Source organism: Charadrius vociferus, unplaced genomic scaffold (assembly GCF_000708025.1).
Source record: "Charadrius vociferus isolate BGI_N301 unplaced genomic scaffold, ASM70802v2 scaffold90, whole genome shotgun sequence".
NCBI lineage: Eukaryota > Metazoa > Chordata > Aves > Charadriiformes > Charadriidae > Charadrius > Charadrius vociferus.
In genome coordinates, this window is record NW_009647222.1 from 13509621 (window position 1) to 13530487 (window position 20867).

General features: G+C 38.2%; 1 protein-coding gene across 1 annotated transcript in view; it reads left to right on the top strand.

The window, feature by feature from the left end:
* Positions 1-413: 413 nt before the first annotated feature.
* ZDHHC17 (zinc finger, DHHC-type containing 17) overlaps positions 414-20867 on the top strand; it is a 61725-nt gene continuing 41271 nt past the window's right edge. The window contains exons 1-4 of the mRNA XM_009879739.1: positions 414-513; positions 11012-11134; positions 19001-19078; positions 20492-20636. Of these exons, the coding sequence (XP_009878041.1) occupies positions 20508-20636 (129 nt within the window). The 5' untranslated portion in view covers positions 414-513; positions 11012-11134; positions 19001-19078; positions 20492-20507. The remainder of the gene's footprint in view (positions 514-11011; positions 11135-19000; positions 19079-20491; positions 20637-20867) is intronic.

Below are 20867 nucleotides of genomic sequence, written 5' to 3' on the forward strand. Positions count from 1 at the left end.
AACATTTATTTGTAGTAGCAGAGTGAGACTTTATCAGTTTATGGCCAATAGCTTTTTTTTAAGCTATGCTATATCACATTTATTAAAAACCAACAAACAAAAAAAAATGCAGTTACTTTTTGTTAAAATTCTATAAAAATAACCCAGCGTGGGATTTGGCAGAACTCCGCTATTATGCGTGGTGTTTTCTGGAAAGTGTTTGAAATCTATGCCAGGGAATACAGTGGCTTGCTTTGCAAAATGTAGAAATGTGACCAGTCAGCTTACCACCCTCAGATTTAGGTCATTTTATAGCATATCGAACTAGGTACTGTTTTTAGTTTTGCTTATAGATTTTTTTTTTTTTTTTTATGAGGAACTTCAGTAATGCTGATTTTAGTGTTCTAATAGCAAGTTTGTCTTATTTTAGGAAATAAAGCCTCAAAGCCATTACAACCATGGATATAGTGAATCTCTTGGACGGAAAAGCCACATTGATGATTACAGCACTTGGGACATTGTCAAAGCCACACAGTAAGTTTATTTTTGACTGTTAAATTTGTCTGCATCTGTAGTAGTTAAAAAAGAGTAAAATGGATTTTTTGTTTGCATAAAGTGGAAGGTGAACTGTATTTGTAGATACGGTAGTTGAAGATTTCAGAAGTGAGCTCTACAAAATTACTGTTAAGACAAATTTTTGAGCATTGTATGAAAATACACAAGAGAAATTATGGGGAGTTGTAAATATAGGTGGTTGCTGGACAGATTGTTGAAAGAGAATGTAGGGTTTTCTTCCTGTTAGTACTGATGTTTATTTTCTGTAGGTGATGATTAAGAGGTAAGTGGGCAACATTGATATGCAAACATGAGGATTTCCTTGATTTGTTGGCATCATGTCTAGATTATGAGGAACGAGTCTCTGTGTAACTTCCTTTATTGTCTCTGATTCTGCAGTTTCAGTGCTGCTATGAAATTGAGTTTATTGCTGAGAAAGGATTGTAGGAGTAAACTGTGTACAAATTTAGTAATTGCATTCTTAATGCAGATAAACGATACAAATTTGTCTTCTATACAGTCTAGTAGTACATACTAACTCACAAGACTTCTGAAGAATTGTCATGACGCTACTTTTTGGCTTGCTATTGTTAACCATTCAGAAACCACCACCACTGTCACTTTTCTTCAGTGAGCTGATGTGATAGAGTTTCCTAAGATTTTTATTTTTCTTGTATTTTTAATTTTAATGCTTAAACTATTACGTATCTTGCTGAGCTATTTGCTGCCGCCTTCTCAAAAGAAAATTTTTCTTTCCTTTTTTTCCTGAAAGGCATCTCTTCCTACTGAAAGCAGCTTTACAGCTCTGCATGTGACACGGGCCCCATTTAGGTTTAGGAAGTATGCACTTTCCCTCACTTTTTGTTTTGAATTTTGAGGAGTTGAACTTCCTGAAATAGATGTTGACTGATTCTGCAATTGTTGCTCTAAATGCTTTAATAGCAGTACTAGAGCCTATAATCCTAATATTAGGGGATTTTTAGAAATGAAAATATTGGCATAGCATCAAAGTAGCTGCTTCTTAGAAGCATGGTAATATGACAGCAGAAGGGCCTTTACAGGTTACCTGCTTCCCTTCTTATATGCTCATTGCATGTTTGAAACTCTAAAACACATTTGTCCTCATTAGCCCTCAAATTTAGGCTGATGTATGCTTTCAGCTGAGTTGTTACAACTCTTTTCTGCTTTTCTCAAACAAGCATCAACAGGGCTGCGAGTTACTTGTTATGTTCCTTCCGAGTCATGGCGAAATGTGATTTACAGAGATGATGACATCTCACCAAAGAGGACGATAGTTTCGTATCATAGCCCTAATAGTTATTATCAGAGGGAAGGGGGACTGTCAGCATTGGTATATCATCAGGTGTTGGTATCCAGACAACGCTTCCCCAACTAGAGGGAGAACTCGCCTTTATTTTTAAGTATTTACTAGGATTTGAAGGCCATGTTATAAAAAAACAGCTGTCTTAAAGGAAAAAATCTCTGAAATTTAAGGCAGAAAATAAACTCACCAAATATCATAAGACTTGCAATAAAATGAATAATGCTGCTAATATGTTAATTCTGTTATTAAAAAGATATACAGTTCCTATTAAAATAATGTATTCGTTTTTGTACCAATATAACCTCTCTTTTATATATATAAAAAATAGATGATCTTATCCTCTACCACTTGTCCTCAAAAATCAATAATCACTTAGATTAAAATATCTGCTGACTTTGTTTACTTTAGTTCTGTAAGAAAGATGCCACAAAAAGTTCCATAAAAAAGGGCCGCTTGTCTGTATCCCAGAACTCCCTTCCCCAGGCAGTTTAGTAAGTTCAAGCAAAACATAGCAAAATAGAATAAGAATTATTTCCAGTCTCTTAGTTTGGGTGTTTTTGTTTATTTTTTCCCAAGTCCAGGCATGTAGCATTCAGCATGGAATTGGCAGCACAGTTTTTTGTTTGTTTGTTTGTTTTTTCAGAACACTTCAGAACTTCACCTAGAGAATATAACAGGTTTTTTTTTAGTCATACAGTCAAATGGTAGCTGGGTGCTTACCATTAGTTAAATGAAATTCTGTTGGTCTTGAGAATGGTCTGATAATTATAATAATCATAGAATCATAGACTGGTTAGAGTTGGAAGGGGCCTCAAAGATCATCTAGTTCCAACCCCTGCCATGGGCAGGGACACTTTCTACTAAACCAGGTTACTCAAGGCCCCATCCAACCTGGCCTTGAACACTTCCAGGGATGGGGCATCCAGATGCCCATCTCTGGGCAACCTGTTCAGTGTCTCACCACCCTCATAGTAAAGAATTTCTTCCTGATATCTAATCTAAATCTTCTAAATCTGTACATTTTACCTTAGAGTCATAGAATCATTATAGCTGGAAAAGACCTTTAAGATAATCAAGTCCAACCATTATCTAACTCTACCAGGCCCACTTCTAAACCGTGTCCTGACCCAGGCCTTCTTAGTCCATAGATTGGACACTTACTAGATTAACATTCTCATACACTGTGAGCTACAAATGTAATAGCCTCTTACAATCAAATTAGGACTTTGTATAGAAAAGAGCAATTTAGCTATATTCTCATTGCACAGAGTTTATCAGTATTCCATCCCTAGAGGTGTTCAAGGCCAGGTTGGATGGGGCTTTTAGTAACCTGGCCTAGTGGGAGGTGTCCCCCCTGCCCATGGCAGAGGGGTTGGAACTAGATGGTCTTTAAGGTCCCTTCCTACCTAAACCATTCTATGATTCTAGTCACGTCATGTAAGTAGCTAGTCAGTCATTTAATTTTTTTCATAAAAATTGTTGTTCTTACAATATTTGATGTGCTGCATTGTTAAAAGTTTCTCCTGTGAAAGTAATTAGTTGTATTATTGTTGCAACATACACAAAAATGGGGAACATAGTACCTTAAACTCTATAAAGATGATAATGATGAAAAATGGGATGGAAAAAGTTTAAAACTCATCTGTATTTCATATGTGCTCTTTGACTGTAGAGTTCTATTTTGAAATGTTCAGTTTATTGGCACTTGATTACAGAGAAATAAAACAATTTTAGGGAAATAATGCATTTGCTCTTATGTTTTTCAGTGAAGGGAAAATAAGAGCTTGCAAGTTCCACACGTTTTTCCAGAAGTATTTGTTGTTTCGTATCTTGTTGAACTGTTTGTACATTTTACCTTAGAGTCATAGAATCATTATAGCTGGAAAAGACCTTTAAGATAATCAAGTCCAACCATTATCTAACTCTACCAGGCCCACTTCTAAACCGTGTCCTGACCCAGGCCTTCTTAGTCCATAGATTGGACACTTACTAGATTAACATTCTCATACACTGTGAGCTACAAATGTAATAGCCTCTTACAATCAAATTAGGACTTTGTATAGAAAAGAGCAATTTAGCTATATTCTCATTGCACAGAGTTTATCAGTATTTCTAATTTTTCCCATTATGTTTCTGATAAATTCTCCCACAGATGTGGTAGCCTAGGTGGGCTTTATACTAAAAATAGTCTGTGTCTGTGTTTATTTTGCAGAAACTTGTGCTGGAGTAAAAATCATAGTGTTTGGTTTTAATATCTATTGATATAGAGGACATTTTTCACTGGCTTTCTTATAAACATGTCCAAGGGCATCTAGGTAGCATTAAAAGTAGTAGTGTCTTAGCCCTTCATCTTGCAGATGTTACAATATGTGTGTGATCTCTTGGCATCTTGTATTCAGGTACAGCAAAATTGTTTGGTTCATATAAAGTTTCCACTGTGTTTCTGACAGCAGAAGCAGCCCACTAGTATGTATGTGAAAATCTGTTTTCAAAGCAGTAGTAAAAAAATCGTCCATTCTTGCCTTTGCTATTGCAATGGAGGAACATTGCATACTAATGCTTAATAAGTACTTCACTTATAACTGCATAGAAAGTCTTTGAATTTCTTCTGTGTCTACAAAATCAGAGGGTGGGCTGTGCACTGTTTTTGTTCCTCTGATATTTTGGGCTCTCACTGGAGGTACAAAGGAATGGAGTGTTGTTTAAAAAAAAAAAAAGTCTTAAGTGATTTAAAAGTGAAACTTCGTGGAGGTATGTTGGGTGTGTCTGTTTCCATCTCTTCTAGCACCAGTAGCCCAGTGTCATCCAAGGCTGGAGTCATAACTTTGAATATAAACTCTTGGGAAGGGTACTGTGTTAACATAATAACTTAAAATTGCTGCCTTTGTTTTGTTTTTAAATCTTTAAAGCTGTGAAACTAGTGAAAAGTAGCTAATGTTCACAGGTAGAGAAGTATATCATGGGTTATGACTAGGAGAACAAAATCTGAGGCACATTAATCCTTGTGTCGTGATTTTCAGTTCTCTTGAGAGTGAATAAGCACTTTCTGCTTTTAGTGAACTCTAGCAAATTTCAGCAATGCTGAAAGTATGTTAAACAACCATTATGACCATGGGTATTAAATGTTAATGATAGTAATGAGTGCTTCTGTGACCTCTGGAAGATTGATTCCTTGTGCTCAAGTGTTAGGGTTTCATTATTGCAAGATTAACTTTTCTGTTAGTTTTATTCACTGAGATCATTCAAAATGAAGTTGTGTGTGTTGTGAAGTAGTGCAGCATGAAATATGAAATATGCTGAATCTTGTTCAGGAAAAAAAAATTGTTGGATACATTTGAGAACATGCTTTTTTCATCACTTTTTCCCTTCATTCATAGGGTGTCTGATAAGAAAAATATGATACATATGGGATAAATCAAATTGCTGAGGGCTGGCCAAAGTGGCAATTACTGCTGTCTTTGTTCAGCTATTCACAGGAGAGGGTGGGCAGACCATGACATAGGTACACATTCTTTATGCCTGGTCATTGGTGCCCATGGAGCTCAATTATATTGCTGACAGTGAAATGTACCTGAAGTTCACATGGAAGGGTGGGATTCCTTTAGCCACACTAATAGTATAGCCACAACTGTCTAGGCAGTTTCAGGCTTTGGAACATAAGCAAGAGCTGAATTTCTCTTGTCTCTCAACATCACTGTTAAGGGTTCATTAGGCAGCTCTTGAGTTATCCTTGTGCTGTTGAAAACAAAACCGTCTTTACTGTTTAACACAAAAAACATGAGAATGTATGAAAAGCTTTGTTAGTATTTAACCACCATCATTCATGGGAATGAGACTTCAAAAGATAAAAAAGGTAATTTTTCTACTAATTGCATTTCCAGTTGAAACAGCTTTGATATGAGTTATAATGATAGGAAGATGAGGGAGTGAGCTCCTGGCTTACCTGCTGGTTGTTGGCATGGTGATGTGCTCACTGAAGAGAGATTCCTTTCTAGTATCGTGGCCAAATTTTATGTTAATCATGCAGCAAAGCTGGCAGTGTCTATTTCCAAGAGTCAATGTGCTTACAGACAAAAGATTAAAAAATTAATTACATATTTAAAATGCAAAAGGTGTCTAGAATACTATTTTTGAAACTATTAAATTAAGGCTATTTTTAACCTGCGATGACAAATACATTGTTAGAGGTTAGTTACCGAAAAGGCTTAGAGACTGATAGTAAAATACCACTTGCACAGTGGTATTTTTGCCCTGGAAGAAGTAGTCCCATTTATTTCAGAACAAGGCAAGCTCAATAGTATGCTTTAATTATACTCCATATTGATGTTTGTAGCGTCACCCTCTAGAATTCACCCAGATGCTGAAAATTTGTTAGGTTAATACGTCAATCTCTTGTGAGAATTAGAATCTCTTCCCACGTTCCTCTTTCTTGAAGGGCATAGAGCCCTTTATAACAACATTATGAGCACGATTATGCTGTCTGAAATAGGTAACTTTCTCATTTTGTAACCTAACAGTGCATCATGAACCTTTGGAGAAGTCAAGGTGAAGTCAGCTGCAGCAAATTGATGGAAGAAGACTGTAGGTAGTATGTGAGAGAAGAATGCTGCGTTTCTAGGACAGAGCTCAAGAAACCATGACTGCGTCAGTTCCAGTGTTTTATTTAATTGTAGAGAGCCAGCTGTTTCCAGGAAGAGGAGCAAATTGTTGTAAATTCCTAACCTTTTTTTGCCAGGCAGATTTTGTCTGTCTAGATCCTTAAGTCCTCTTGTGACAATTGAATAAATTGAAGAGTTATTAAATTATACCTTGTGTGTTACATCTTTTGTAATCAGTTATGATTGAGTTCAAGATGCCAAAATAAATTGCTAGGAACAGACAAACCAATGGTGACTTAAATAAAAAATTGCCATATACCTCATTCTCAGTTTAACTTTTGGAAAGCATTTTGTTTTCCTGGGAAAGCTCTTCTGATGTATTGCAGAACTTCATGATTTTTTTTGTGGCTGAGTGGTAGGAAGTACCTGTGACTTGCAGTTTGCCTTGCAGTGGAGAGGAGGGGAAGTCTATGATGCTAAGCCTGGAGAGGGGGTCTATCCCTACTACTGCCTGTTGTGTCTGAACACATGCAGTTGTCTTTGCCCATGGCCTCACAGCAGTGTATTGGTGAATTCTAGGGGGTGGTATTTGTAAGCATCAGTGGAGGAGCGTAATTAGAGCATCGTATTTTATTTATACTTTTGGCAAAAAGGCCAATGGAATCCTGGGCTGCATAGGGAAGAGTGTGTCTAGTAGGTTGAGGGAGGTCATTCTCCCCCTCTACTCAGCACTGGTGAGGCCACAACTGGAATACTGTGTCCACTTTTGGGCTCCCCAGTTCAAGAGGGACAGGGAACTACTGGAGAGAGTCCAGCGAAGGGCAGCCAAGATGATTGAGGGATTGGAGCATCTGCCTTACAAGGAAAGGCTGAGAGAGCTGGGACTCTTTAGCCTGGAGAAGAGAAGGCTGAAGGGAGACCTTATTACTACTTACAAATATCTAAAGGGTGGGTTGAAGGAGGATGGAGCCACACTCTTCTCGGTGGTTCCTAGTGACAGGACGAGGGGCAATGGGCACAAGTTGGAACATAGGAAGTTCCGTTCCAACACACGAAAAAACTTCTTTACGGTTTGGGTGCCAGAGCACTGGCACAGGCTGCCCAGGGAGGTTGTGGAGTCTCCTTCTCTGGAGATTTTCAAAACCCGCCTGGATGCAGTCCTGAGTAATGTGCTCTGGGCAATCCTGCTTTAGCAGGGGAGTTGGACTAGATGATCTCTAGAGGTCCTTTCCAACTCTGAAAATTCTGTGATTCTGTGATTTAAAATTCTGTATCACGGCTTCTGCAGGGGCATTGGTGACAGTGTTCTGCCTTGACGCTGCACAGTTGATTCACATGCTTACTACAGCTCTCCTTCATTTACATATCTCTTGAGCAAAATTCTTCAGAAAGCAGCATTGCATTTTCTGCAAGACTAGAGATTTGCTTTAAATAAAATTAAAAAACCCCCAACCGCTCCTCCTCAAACACCAAAGAACAATTATCCCCCTGTCCCACTCCCCCAAAGACTGACAGTGCTGCTTGGTTATACCTATCTTGGTAGCATGGTCTAACAAAAACTTGAGCAGGTATGAGAGGTTACTTTCAAGGAGGTCCATTTTGTGTTGTGTAGTTAACTTGGTAGAACGCTCATCTAAATCATTTGTGTGTTTTACCATAACTGACCAATAGTAATTTTGTGGTTTACTGTTGGTAGGCAGCTGAGCCCCACACAGCTGCTTGCTCACTCCCCTTTGGTGGCATGGGGAAATGAATCAGAAGGGTGAAAGTGAAAGGTCATGGGTTGAGATAAAGACAGTTTAGTAGGGAAAACGAAAGCTCTACGTGCAAGCAAAACAAAATAAAGAATTCATTCGCTACTTCCTATCGGCAAGCAGGTATTCAGCCATCTTCAGGACAGCAGGGCTCCGTCACACCTCACAGTTACTTGGGAAGACAAACACCATAACTCCAAATGTCCCCCTTCCTCCTCTTTCCTCCAGCTTTTATTGCTGAGCACAGTGTCAAGTGAAACAGGATGTCTCTTTGCTCAGTTGGGGTCAGCTGTCCCAGATGTGTCCACTCTCAGATTCTCGCACACCCCCCGCCTTCTCACTGGTGGGCAGTGTGAGGAACAGAAAAGGCCTTGCTTGATGTTGTGTAAGCACTGCTCAGCAGCAGCTAAAATATTGTTGTGTTATCAACACTGGTTTGGTCACAAATCTAAAACATAGCCCCATAGGAGCTACTACAGAGAAAATCAACTTGATCCCAGCCAAAACCAGTACGTGTAAGGAAAATCCTAATCCGTTGCATGAAATGTTTATATGATTGCCTATTAGACTTTATAGAAGTTAGCATTATTTTGTTCTTGGCTTCTTCGTATCTTTCCAATAACTTAGAATATTTTATTAACATAATTCCTCCTTATTGTGTAGTAGTATTTATTTAAGCAGGATGAGGGTCAGCTGAACTCAACCTTAGGCAGTACAATTTTTTGCACTGGTGACTGTTAAACGTAATAGCAAGGCTGTAGGTCAATAATTTCTTACATTATGACTTTAGTTACTTGTTTTAACCAAAGGCAGCAGGCTTGTCTATAGTAGGAAGGGTTGTCGTAACAGCTGACTGGAGTAGAACAGCTTGTCAACAAAAGGGTGTTTTGCTATTCTGTATGAATCACTTCCCAGGTTACCTCCAGATACTGTAATGTGCTAGTGTGACACTGTACTGCACTAAGTTCAGAATTTGCTGTCTTGCTTTCAAAAGTCCTCCTTTCCTCCATCTCTTCTGTGTCTCTTCTCACTCCTCGTTCTTGGCTGACCTGCCTTTAGTAGTCCTAACCTGTTTCAGTGGCCCTTTCAGCTGGGGGTGGGGGGAAGTCCGGAACAGTACCTGTTAAGTCATTTAAACAAGCATTCGTCAGGCCACACTGCTGATCTAGACTGGGACTTCGAAGATAGTGTGCGTCAAGATTGGCCAGACTTAGAACCTTATCAGTTTTCCTGGCAGTTATGTGTGTCTGAGTATGTGTATCTTGTCTAGTTGGTTGCATGTTTTTAAGTCTTTGTAAAGCAAACCTCTTCTCTCCTCCTCCCCACCCCCGACTGATTAAAAATGAAACTTTGTCGTCAAAATTATTCATGATTGCTGCTTTTTTACTCAGTCCGAGAGACCAAATTTTATAGGCTTGTTGCCAATCATATGTACTGCACACAATAGTCTTTGTTCTGATCTTTTTTAATGCTTGGAAAGATTATGGGTATGACAGCAATTTCTAGCATTTTTCATAATTTCTAGTGCAACTTTCCTAAGAAATTGAAAACAACATGATCTAAGTAGGCTGTTATGTCTAGTACTTCTTTTTTAATAGCATCCAACTAATTTATGTGCTTCAAGCCTGTGATAGACTTGGAAAGCATTCCTGAGCTTTGTTGATTTGAGTCACTTGAGGCTTCGCTATGGGAGCACTGTCCAGATTGAGTATCCTCAAAGACAGGAAAGAAAAAGCAAGAATGATAACTACCCTGGAAAAAAGGTCTTGGCATCGGTTACGCAAGCTGATCAAGTGGAGCAAAGGAGCCTTAAGTTGTCTAAGGCTGTCTTTTCTCCAGAAACTAGAACACAGGAGCAGCATAAGGAAAACTTACTTAAATTCCAACTTTGAGAGGCTGTTAACGTTCTGCTCTAGCAGAAGTCGGGTGTCACGAGGCATTGATCTTGATTTCAAGGTTTGCCCACACATCAGTCTCCACCTTGAGACTTGAGAAATCCCTGTCTTGACATTGAAATGTAATCTTTACGTGCCTTTCTGCATTTCTTTTATTGTCACTAAAAATAGGCGGTGAAACAGTGTAGGTATCAAGGCAAACTTTATTTAATGTTGGAGTTAGTCCTACATTAGATGCCTAAGTGATTTTTATGCTTTATGAATTGTTTCAACTTTGAAAATGTATGCAGAATTTTTTCAAAGGAAGGTAGCTCAGAATGTATTAGTCATCTTTAATATGAAATTAGTTATTTCATTAAAGTATAGAATTTTGAAGTGTTATTAAAAAGTAGATGGTATTAACTTATATTAGACAAGTTGCTATTTGTTTGTTATCTGACAAGAAAATTGGGAAGTGTTTGACCTCTGATAGTGTTTGTAGTTGATCTGATGATCTTACCAGAATTTTAGGAAGATACTGTCAAATTATTTGGCTAAGCTCTTTTGGTCTTCAAGAGATGGAAAGGAAGGAGAACAGAGGTGGAAGAAACAAATTTAGTAGAGTCCCTGGGAAGAAAAGAGTTTTATTTATACTCAGTTTAATACTTGTCTATATTTTGCCTTGCTCTACTGTATAGTTAGCTGTGGAAACAAGTTTTCTGTAAAATCTTGAACTGGTTAGTATAACTTCTGCCAGTGGAAACTTCTTGTTGCATGAGATCTGTAATCATGTAGAAACAGAAAGTAAAGTTTCTGCTTCATTTCTCTTCTGTTGAAGCTTTTGTCTTGTGACCATAAGCATAGTGTTTGCTGAATGCATTTTTATCCAAGGTAACAACTTTGGAAAATCTTGTTTTCTTCTTCAAGGTATGGAATATACGAACGATGTAGAGAGTTGGTGGAAGCAGGTTATGATGTACGACAACCAGACAAAGAAAACGTAACACTTCTCCACTGGGCTGCAATCAACAACAGGATAGATCTGGTGAAGTACGTATTGCACTTTGAGTTAAACATAAACCAATCATGTCCTTAAAAATGTTGATTTCTCTTTTTAAGTTGTTAAAAAAAAATCTGAATTCTCTTAAAAACTCAATTTTTAATTTTGAAATTTAGGGGTGGGGGGAGTAATCAAAAGACCTAATTTGCATTTTGGTAGAAATGTTTTGATGACACAGTTAGCAGAAATAAAACTTATTAAGCATCCAGAAGTCAAGCTCAGATGCTTCTCAGATGAGATAAACCTGTGGAACAGCTGTTCAGCTGCACATGCAGTTTCTTTATACTGTGGTATACTTGTTGAAATGCCAAATTTCTTTTTTGAGGAGGGGAAATCTGATGGTAGGTGGTAGTGAATGTTTTTCAATAAGCAAGATTAATATGATGCAAGGGGCAATTTCTACTTCATTCAGCCTTTCAAGAAGTTCTAACTTAGATAACTTCTTTGTATTTTAAAAACACAGCCGTTACAACAGATAACATTGCAGCACCTCTCCTTTCAAGTAGTAGCAATCTTTAATAGTGGGAGTTATGGGATTCAGGGTATTTTTTTTTGCTTTTCAGTTTATAAAATCTGGAGTGTAACACTTGAGACTATGTTTTAAAACCTATTATTATCTTTCAGAACATGGAGAAATTAAATACCAAAGTTCTTAGTACACGCTGTTTTACAAATCATGAGTGTATATAGAATGTTTGGGTTTTTTTCTCTACCAATAACAAAACAATGAATTAAGTAGTGCAATGAAATCTATATACACAAAACATTATCGAATCAGCAGGTTTCTAGAATATTTGACATAAACTGCACATCTTCCATCAGGTCACTTTTTGAAACAGCTCTTATTAATGAATGTGTGTACTTCACATAACAAAAAAATGCATAACAACTTCATTTAAGAACATTCTCTCTATGTATGTCCATCACCAGCACCTTCTTCAGACGAGGTCTTGAGTTTCTAGAAGAACTCAAGTTCCCATTTCTCATCTTGTTTTTAACAAGGACATCCGGACTTTCTGTGCCCTGATGCAGATCTTGTAAAAGAAAGTTAATTAGATAAAGATAGGTAAATAGATAAGGTTAAATAGATAGAATCAAAAAATGACAAACAAAGATGTTAAACATCGCTGGTCCCAATACTGACCCCTGATGAACAGCACTCATCACTGCTTGCCACTTGGACATGGAGCCATTGACCGCAACTCTTTGAGTGCAACCGTCCAGGCAGTTCCTTATCCACTGAGTGGCCCATCCATCAAATCCGTATCTCTCCAAATTAGAGACAAGGGTGTCGCGTGGGACAGTGTCAAATGCTTTGCAAAAGTCCAGGTAGATGGTGTTTGTTGCTTTCCTGTTATCCACCAACGCTATAACTCTGTTGTAGAGGGCCACCAGATTTGTCAGGCATGATTTACCTTTAGTGAAGCCATGTTGACTGTCACGAATCACCTCCTTATTTTCCATATGCCTTAGCATAGTTTCCAGGAGGATCTGGTCTGTGATCTTAGGTGAGACTGACTGCCTGTTGTTCCTGGGTCTTCCAGTTTTCCGTTTTTGAAAATGAGGGTTATGTTTCCTCTTTTCCTGTTGGTGGGAATTTCACTGGACTGCCACAACTTTTCGAATATCGTGGATAGTGGCTTAGCAACTTCATCAGCCAGTTCCCTTAGGACCTGCAGATGTATTTCATCCCATGGACTTGTGCACCTTCAGGTTCCTCAGACATTCTCAAACCTGATCTCCTATAGTGGGCTGTGCCTCATTCTTCCTGTCCCTGCCTTTACATTCTGTGAGTTGGGCAGTGTAGCTAAAGCCCTTCCTGGTGAAGACTGAGGCAAAAAAATCATTGAGTACCTCAGGTGACCAGGTCTCCCATTTCCTTCCGGAGAGGGCTCGTATTTCCCTAGTCTTCATTTTATCACTGATGCACCTGTAGAAGCTTTTCTTGTCACTCTTGATGTCCCTGGCCAGATTTAACTCTATCAGGGCATTAGCTTTCCTAAGCTGATCCCTGGCTGCTCGGACAATATCTCTGTATACCTCCCAGGCTGCCCGTCCTTGCTTCCACCCTCTGTAGGCATCCTTTTTCTGTTTGAGTTTGTCCAGGAGCTCCTTGTTCATCCATTCAGGCCTCCTGGAGTTTTTGCCTGACTTCCTCTTTGTTTGAATGCAGCACTCCTGAGCTTGAAGATGATCCTTGAATATTAATCAGCTTTCTTGGGCCCCTCTTCCCTCCAGGGCTTTATCCCATGGTACTCTATCAATCAGATTCTTGAAGAGGCAAAAGTCTGCTCTCCTGAAGTCCAGGGTAGTGAGCTTGCTGTGCACTCTCCTCATTGCCCTAAGAATCTTGAACTCCACCATCTCATGGTCACTGCAGCCAAGGCTGCCCTTGAGCTTCACATTCCCCACCAGCTCCTCCTTGTTGGTGAGAACAAGGTCCAGCATGGTGCCTCTCCTCATTGGCTCCTCTGTCACTTGGAGAAGGAAGTGATCAACGCATTCCAGGAACCTCCTGGATTGCATACGCCCTGCTGTGTTGTCCATCCAACAGGTATCGGGGTGGTTGAAGATAAAGATAGATAAAGGTTTAGATCTGATGGGAGGGACCTTGGTGTCCTGGTAGACAGGAAGCTGACTGTGAACCAGCAATGCAGCCTTGCAGCAAAAAACATCAATGATGTACTGGGCCTCATTAAGAAAAACATTGCCAGCATTTTGAGGGAGGTCATCCTTCCACTTTACTCAACTGTTGAAGCTGAACATCTGTGTGAAGTTGTTGGTTCCCCTTTGCAAGAAAGATACGGGCTTACCTGGGTGAGTCCAGTGCAGGGACATAAAGATGATTAAGGGACTGAAAGGTGACATAAGGAGCAGCTGCAAGAGCTTGGACTTGTTAGTCTAGAGAAGAAAAAGTTTATCTTGTCAATGTATATTAAGATCCTCAAAGAGGATCTTGTCAATGTATATAAGTACCTGGGATACCTGGTAATGTAATATCTGGAATCTTATCAATGTATATAAATACCTGATGGGAGGGAGTAAAGGACAGAGCCAGACTTTTCTCAGTACTGTACAGGGGCAAGATAAGAGGCAGAGAGCACAAATTAAAACATGTGAAATTCCATCTGAACATCAGAAAACACCTATTTTACTGTGCGGGTGACTGAGCATTGGCACAAGTTTCCCAGTGAACTCTCCATCCTTAGAGACATTCAGAACCCAACTGCTCCTGGACAACGTGATCTAGATGCTTTGATCAAGGATGATTAGACCAGATGATCTCTAAAGGTCCCTTCCAAACTAAATGATTCTGTGAAATAATTCAGTGTTTTGGAAATATTTTTTTTTTTATTATATGCAATAGATAGCACAACAGGTTTTTTTGTTTGTGGGTAGAAGCTTATCACGGACACCATAATTCTGCATTTGGTGTCTTCCTTTCATTATAAGATCAATGTGCTTTCTGACACCCTGGAGGAGAGCCTCTTGCAAAAGTGATTCAGGACCCTGGTTTACCTAAGTAATCTTTTATGTGAGAGTACATTTTAGACCCCGTTGTTTTCTTCCTTTTCATTCTGTTTTCCTTGCAACTTGATGTGAAATAATGGAAATGTGTAAAATTCTTCAGACAGCTGTTTTTCTTTAAGAAAGGTACAGCATCTGAAAGCATTATCTTTTGAGATCACTTTTCTATCCATATTGAATGCGTAATGAATTATATGCAATGAATTATTCATCTTATTTGAGCTGTTGGAAGACATATTTGTATTACAGATATTCTGTCTCATTTGATATGTCTTTATAAGGTCTGAAAAGTGAATGGCGTTGAGACAACTATCATAATCTAAGAACATCAGTATGACATGAGGCATTTGAGAAAATAGGCCTGTATTGTGGATAATGTTTCTCTATTAACTTATGTATAGTATATGCATTAGCTTCGCAGTGCAGTGAACCTACCTGTGTGATTATGACTTAATGCTTTAGTTCACTAGCATTTTATGCATTCTACAGCTTTTTCTTTAAAAAAAAAAAGCCCCCCAAAATTTTAGGGGACCTTCTGTCATTCACAGAGTAAAATCAGGACAAATTTTAAATTCCCTGTTGTTAGTCCTCTTTTGAAGCTAAATTTGTGAAAGAAATACTTTCTCGTGTGAGTATTCTGTGTTGTATTTTACCATTTATTTCCCCTCCAAGCATGTTGCTAACAGTTTCCTGCTATAGCAGTTATATTGGACATAGAGGTGATTCAAAATCATAATGTCAGATTCAGATAGATGGAAGTCTGTGCTTAAATCTCTGTCTGAATTTCCAGTTAGGTCTTTATTATATGTTAGGGAGATCTCTCCACTTACATTTGAGTGCTGGAAACTTGTTCTGAGAATTTTAATTCAATGTAACATTAATTGTACCAGACATATCCCTTTAAAGTTATTTTAGTATAAGCCCTCACAATTGAATGTTCTTAAATCTAATGTGTATAATTCTTTCTTTTTCCTCAAGAATATGTCAAAGCTTTTGTCCCTTCTTGATGTGTCTCTACTACTGCATTGGATTTTCTTCCTGCTGTTTACTAGAGTGCATGTGACTCCTAATGTGTTCAACTGCATATGAAATTCATTCCTCTTGATGCAGTTCTTGCACTCCAAGTTCCTCTGTCTTTAGAGGGCCTTGATTGATTTTAGTTTATATCACCCAGCGTATCGTGCACTCTCTCACTCTTTTGTGAGTCACTGGATTGTTCTATTTCCTTAGAATGAAATTATTCTGTGTTTTTCTTTTTGTTTGATCCTATCACATCTTTCCCAAGTGTCCACTGTTTGTGTTCATTATGTGCAATGGATATTTGCATTAAATGCGTTTTCTGGTGAGCTTGGTATCACAGAGATAGAGATGAAGTGTAAGCAGCCTGCTTAGGGCCATAGTTCAGTGGTGGACTTGGCAGTGCTAGGTTAGTGGTTGGGCTTAATGATCTTAAAAGTCTTTTCCAACCTCAATGATTCTATGGTTCTATCTCATTGTCTTGCTTACTGGGTATTGACTATTTAAGGTCTTCCCAGTGAAGTAGCTCAGCAGCTTATCTGTGGAGAATGAAGGCTTAGAATTAGACTTCTCTTGTTTTTAGTATTTCCACTTCTCTTGTTTTAGACTTCTCTTGTTTTTAGTATTTCCTCATCCTGTCTATTGTGAGACTTGAGATTCAACACAGATACCAGTGAAGCCCATTGCTATTTTATAAGGAAAAATACAGAACCTTTTCTTATTTCTGTAGGATTAGGGATGAGTGTCAGACACAATGTAATTCACTTTTCGTCATGACACTGATCTGTTGGTCTGTCTTCAACTCAATTTTGTAAAAATGCAAAAAGCGGCCTTTTATCTCTACAGTTGCCTACTGACTGCATTTCCCCATTGCCTGTGTCAAACTTCCTCTAGACAAGGATTTCTCTTCTACTTTTCCTCCTTCTAGCAACAGTGACTGCCTGCACTTTGATTCCACAAGCACTGAATTCAAGCTGGGGCAGTTTTCAAATGGTAAAGGCTTAGTGATCCTCATGTGGAGATCAGTGGAAGTATTTTCTTCTTAAGACGACCTCTTATCACATCTGCTTGCTTTGAATGTAAGTAGATTGCTTAACTAGGACTTGCATATTGGGCATCTTCTAGCGTGGAAGCTTACATGACTCATTGTGAGCACCATCGCCTGGTTCCTCCTTTCTCCAGGGACATTCTTACCAAGCACGGGATTGCTTCTGCAAGATCTACCTAGACAAGGAGATTAAGTTCTCAGTCTGATTTTGCAGAAAAATCTCACCATTTATGTGCTCTGAAACTGAAATGCAGCGATAAATCTCAACTTAGTCTGAGAACACCCTTAAGGAAACATAAAATGTTATTTCAACGTGCCATCTGGCAGGAGATTGCTGCCTTGTCTTTTCCCAGTTGTCAAACTGCAAGTTCTTCCTTCTAAATAAAACATACTAACCAGTAAGCAGTGCTGCTGCTCAGTAGAATCTGAACATATTCTGTGTTTATGCGGGGACCAGTATTTGAATGAAGACAATCTGTTTAATGTTCACCTCCCCGTGAGTGGCTGTCACATCAGAGAGATGGATCCAAGCTTTGGCTGTGAATTTCTCTGTGCTGTCTTTTATCTAGACAACTGCTTCCCAAGGTGAACTAAATAGCTTCTCAGTGTCTTTTTTCAAATTTGTTCTTTGGTAGTTGAGACTTCGCTTCACAATTACAAAACCACCTTGTCCATCTACCTTATATGTGCCTTGTCTTTTCACCTACACAGGATCAAGACTTTCACAAAATCTTTCATTATTCTCATTGAGAAATCCAAAAGCTTAACTTCAGCAGAGAGATGTTGCAATTTTGTTCTTTTGGTGTTAGAGAACAGTGGAGTGGACTGCCCCGCGTCAATCAGAGCGTATCTTGTTTGTCATACAAACCAGAGTTTGTACGGCTTTGGCAAGTCTGGTGAAGTACTTCAATGTCTCTGATGGCTCTAAAGCAACTGTATAAAAGGACTTCTCCTTTAGACTTTTTTAGTGCGGACTTGGTTAGCTAATGCATTTTTCAGTTTCTGTTCCTAAAGGTAACTTTTGGGCTGTCTTTGAAGTTTCAGTCTGTGAATAAATAAGCACTAAAGAAAAAGAAGGTAGTTACTTAATGTTTTTCAAATTGTTCTGTTTGTTGCCCTTCTTCTTGCCATGTCTTGAAACACTTAGAGGAAATTGAGGTGCCAAAAACTAAATGCTGAGGGTTTGAAGGACAGTTTGTGTGGATGGGAAAGCACCATTCATATGTACCTGACAGGTATTTTGAAAGCAAAAAGTCTTCAGGCATAGGTACTTGAAATGTGCAAGCACTTAGGAATCTATAGCTAGATAGTACTTTTCAAAGGTTAGTAATAACTTTTTTTTCTATTGGCTTATACAGGAGTGAATGAAGAACTGGGAAGTTCTTCCTTCTGGGAAGGCCTTTTTCTTAAAAACATTAATTTATTTGTAAGATGTGCGGGGTTTTTTTTGTTTGGGTTTTTTTTTTTCCACAAAGGAAAAATAATATTGTCAGTTCAGTGTGCCATAAAAAACAGCAAGGAAAACAGTTCACAGAAATAGTATAAATGACTATGAATATGAATTGCTTCAGTTAAATATGGGTCACTTGTTTTGTTCCAACAGGTAGCTCGTCTTTTTATGAATGTACTTGAGGGAAAAATAGGTTTTAGCCCGTCATGTAGAAGTACTTTTTAAATACTCAGGTGCTTTTGTCCTTTGATTAACAACAATTGAGAAGTATGCAAAAAACTTAGTATTTGGCTAAACACGTAACTTAAGTGTGAGCTCTTGGAACAGTGACTTCAGCAGGGCCATTCCAGTCATGATACATGCTGCAAGTTGAATTGTATATAATTTTGCCATTTCAGCTAAAATTTTCTAAGTATGCTAGTCTTCTAGCAGCGTATTCTTCTTAATTCAGAATTCTTTTTAATGTAGCAACACCTAAATATTTTCGAAGAATCCATTTGATTAAGTACTTTTGGGGTAGGACAGTTTGTACTAATATATAGAGAGCAATTATTTTTTTACCTTAGAACCAAACTAGGAAATAGCAGCATGTTTAAAACACAGTAGGAAGCATCCCTACTCTCCCAACCCACATCAAAAAGGCAAAGAATTGAATGTATATGCATGACCTCTTAAAATGAAGGTTATATGAAGGCAAGGAAAGGTTCTGATCTTCTGCAACTGCCTGTTTTGCATAACATCACACGTTTACTGTGTGTCCTTTATATTTTTATCCAAGACAAGCAATAATGTTTACTATTTTTGTTATTCCAGATACTATATATCAAAAGGTGCTATCGTTGATCAGCTTGGAGGAGATTTAAATTCTACTCCACTTCACTGGGCCACAAGGTGGGGAAAAGCCTTCTGGAATTCTCTTTTTCTATGTTTTTTTCTTAACTTGGAATCTGCTCCTGATTGATTTATGAAATTGCTGTATTTTCTGGGAATACTTTGTACAAGAACTATTCAGCCTTTGATAACTAAGCACACTGTGAATGTGATACACTTGAGCTACAGGAGCTTTCAGCATATAATTCAGTTTTTGTCTTATCTCTTTCTGATGTAGGGGAAGATGATTGCTATGATAGGAAAAAGAGTAAAGTAAAATTAGAGTCTATAGTCACCTTGGTTTACTCTTACTTTGGAGATCTTATTTTTGTCATTCTTCCAAAATTCAGCAACACTTGAACAGATGGGGCTTGGGGTGATTTTGTGTGATATTGTCCTTGCAGTGTTCTATTATGTGTGTGGGTTTTTTTTAAGATGCACTTAAAATCAGATTTATGATGTAGAAGATGGTTTGAGAATGATGAATGGCTGTGAAAATTGAAGACAGCCTTCAGGTAGCAGCTGCTCCTTCAGACAACTGCCTAGAAATAGGCGGGAAAGGAACACTGTGTATATTAATATTTTTAACTGTAGACTGCAAAAGGAAACTTACATTAGATGTTCTAAAAGCTGATTCTGTATCAAAATCATTTGTTTACTAAAGATAAGGACAAGCTTTTTAGCCTCCATTAAAGATTTTTAGCTTGTATATTTCTTTTTGTTACAGATCACACTCTATGTTCTGTGTTAATAGCACGAAAGCTTGATTAAATTTGCTGGTGTTTATAGCTGTAATCTGTTGTTCTGTAAAGCATTGTCTGAAGCTGCTTCTGACATTGAAAAGGTCTTTTTGCTCATGTCAGAAACTGTGTGCTGACAGTTAGGCACCGTATCAGCAAGAAGGATATGCCTGTGTTCATTATGCCAAAAAGATACTTAAGCTTTTAATGTAGTGTGGAGGAAGAGTAGGCCTTCAGTTTTCTTTTTTTTTTTTTAATTCCTGTTTTTATTTCACTACTGTTTTTAATAGTAGAAAGATAAACCATATGCCCCACAAAAAGCGAGAGTATGTAGCCAGTTTGACATCTCTTAAAATAGCAGGCTTCGTATGTGGATTGGAAGAAGTCACAGTAGACTAGGTTCCTAAACTAATACCGTGGGGTTTTTATTGACTGGCCTTTTGGTATACAATACACTTGAGCCAATTTCATATGATGCATGCATTGGCTGCATAGAATTTGGTCATGTGAATGGGTTTGCTTACTCGATTGCAGAATCAGATTATGACAATTGCTGTTTTCAAAGTATGAGTCAAAGTGCAGAAGCTCTGGTAGTGTAATTAACTGCTAAACATATTTGTTGTATTCAAATATTAATAGTTTTTCTCTATATAGTTATTCAGTTGTTTGTTTTTTTGTGTTTTGTTACATTTAGACAGGGTCACTTATCCATGGTTGTACAGCTGATGAAATATGGGGCAGATCCGTCGCTAATTGATGGAGAAGGATGTAGCTGTATTCATTTGGCTGCCCAGTTTGGACATACTTCGATTGTTGCTTACCTGATAGCAAAGGGACAGGTAAATTTTAAGTAATACAATATTTAAATAGATTCTACTCAAAATTGGAACAAGAAAACAATTGGAACTTATACATCTTATTCAGAAAATGCAAAATATTTGCCGGACTAAACATAAAAATAATTCAATGTCTTTTATTGTAGACTACAGTATTGATGTGCCACCTGCTAACTTAATTTCCTCTGACAGTGGTATGAGTACTTTGGCTTTAATTCATACCTGTCTAGTGTA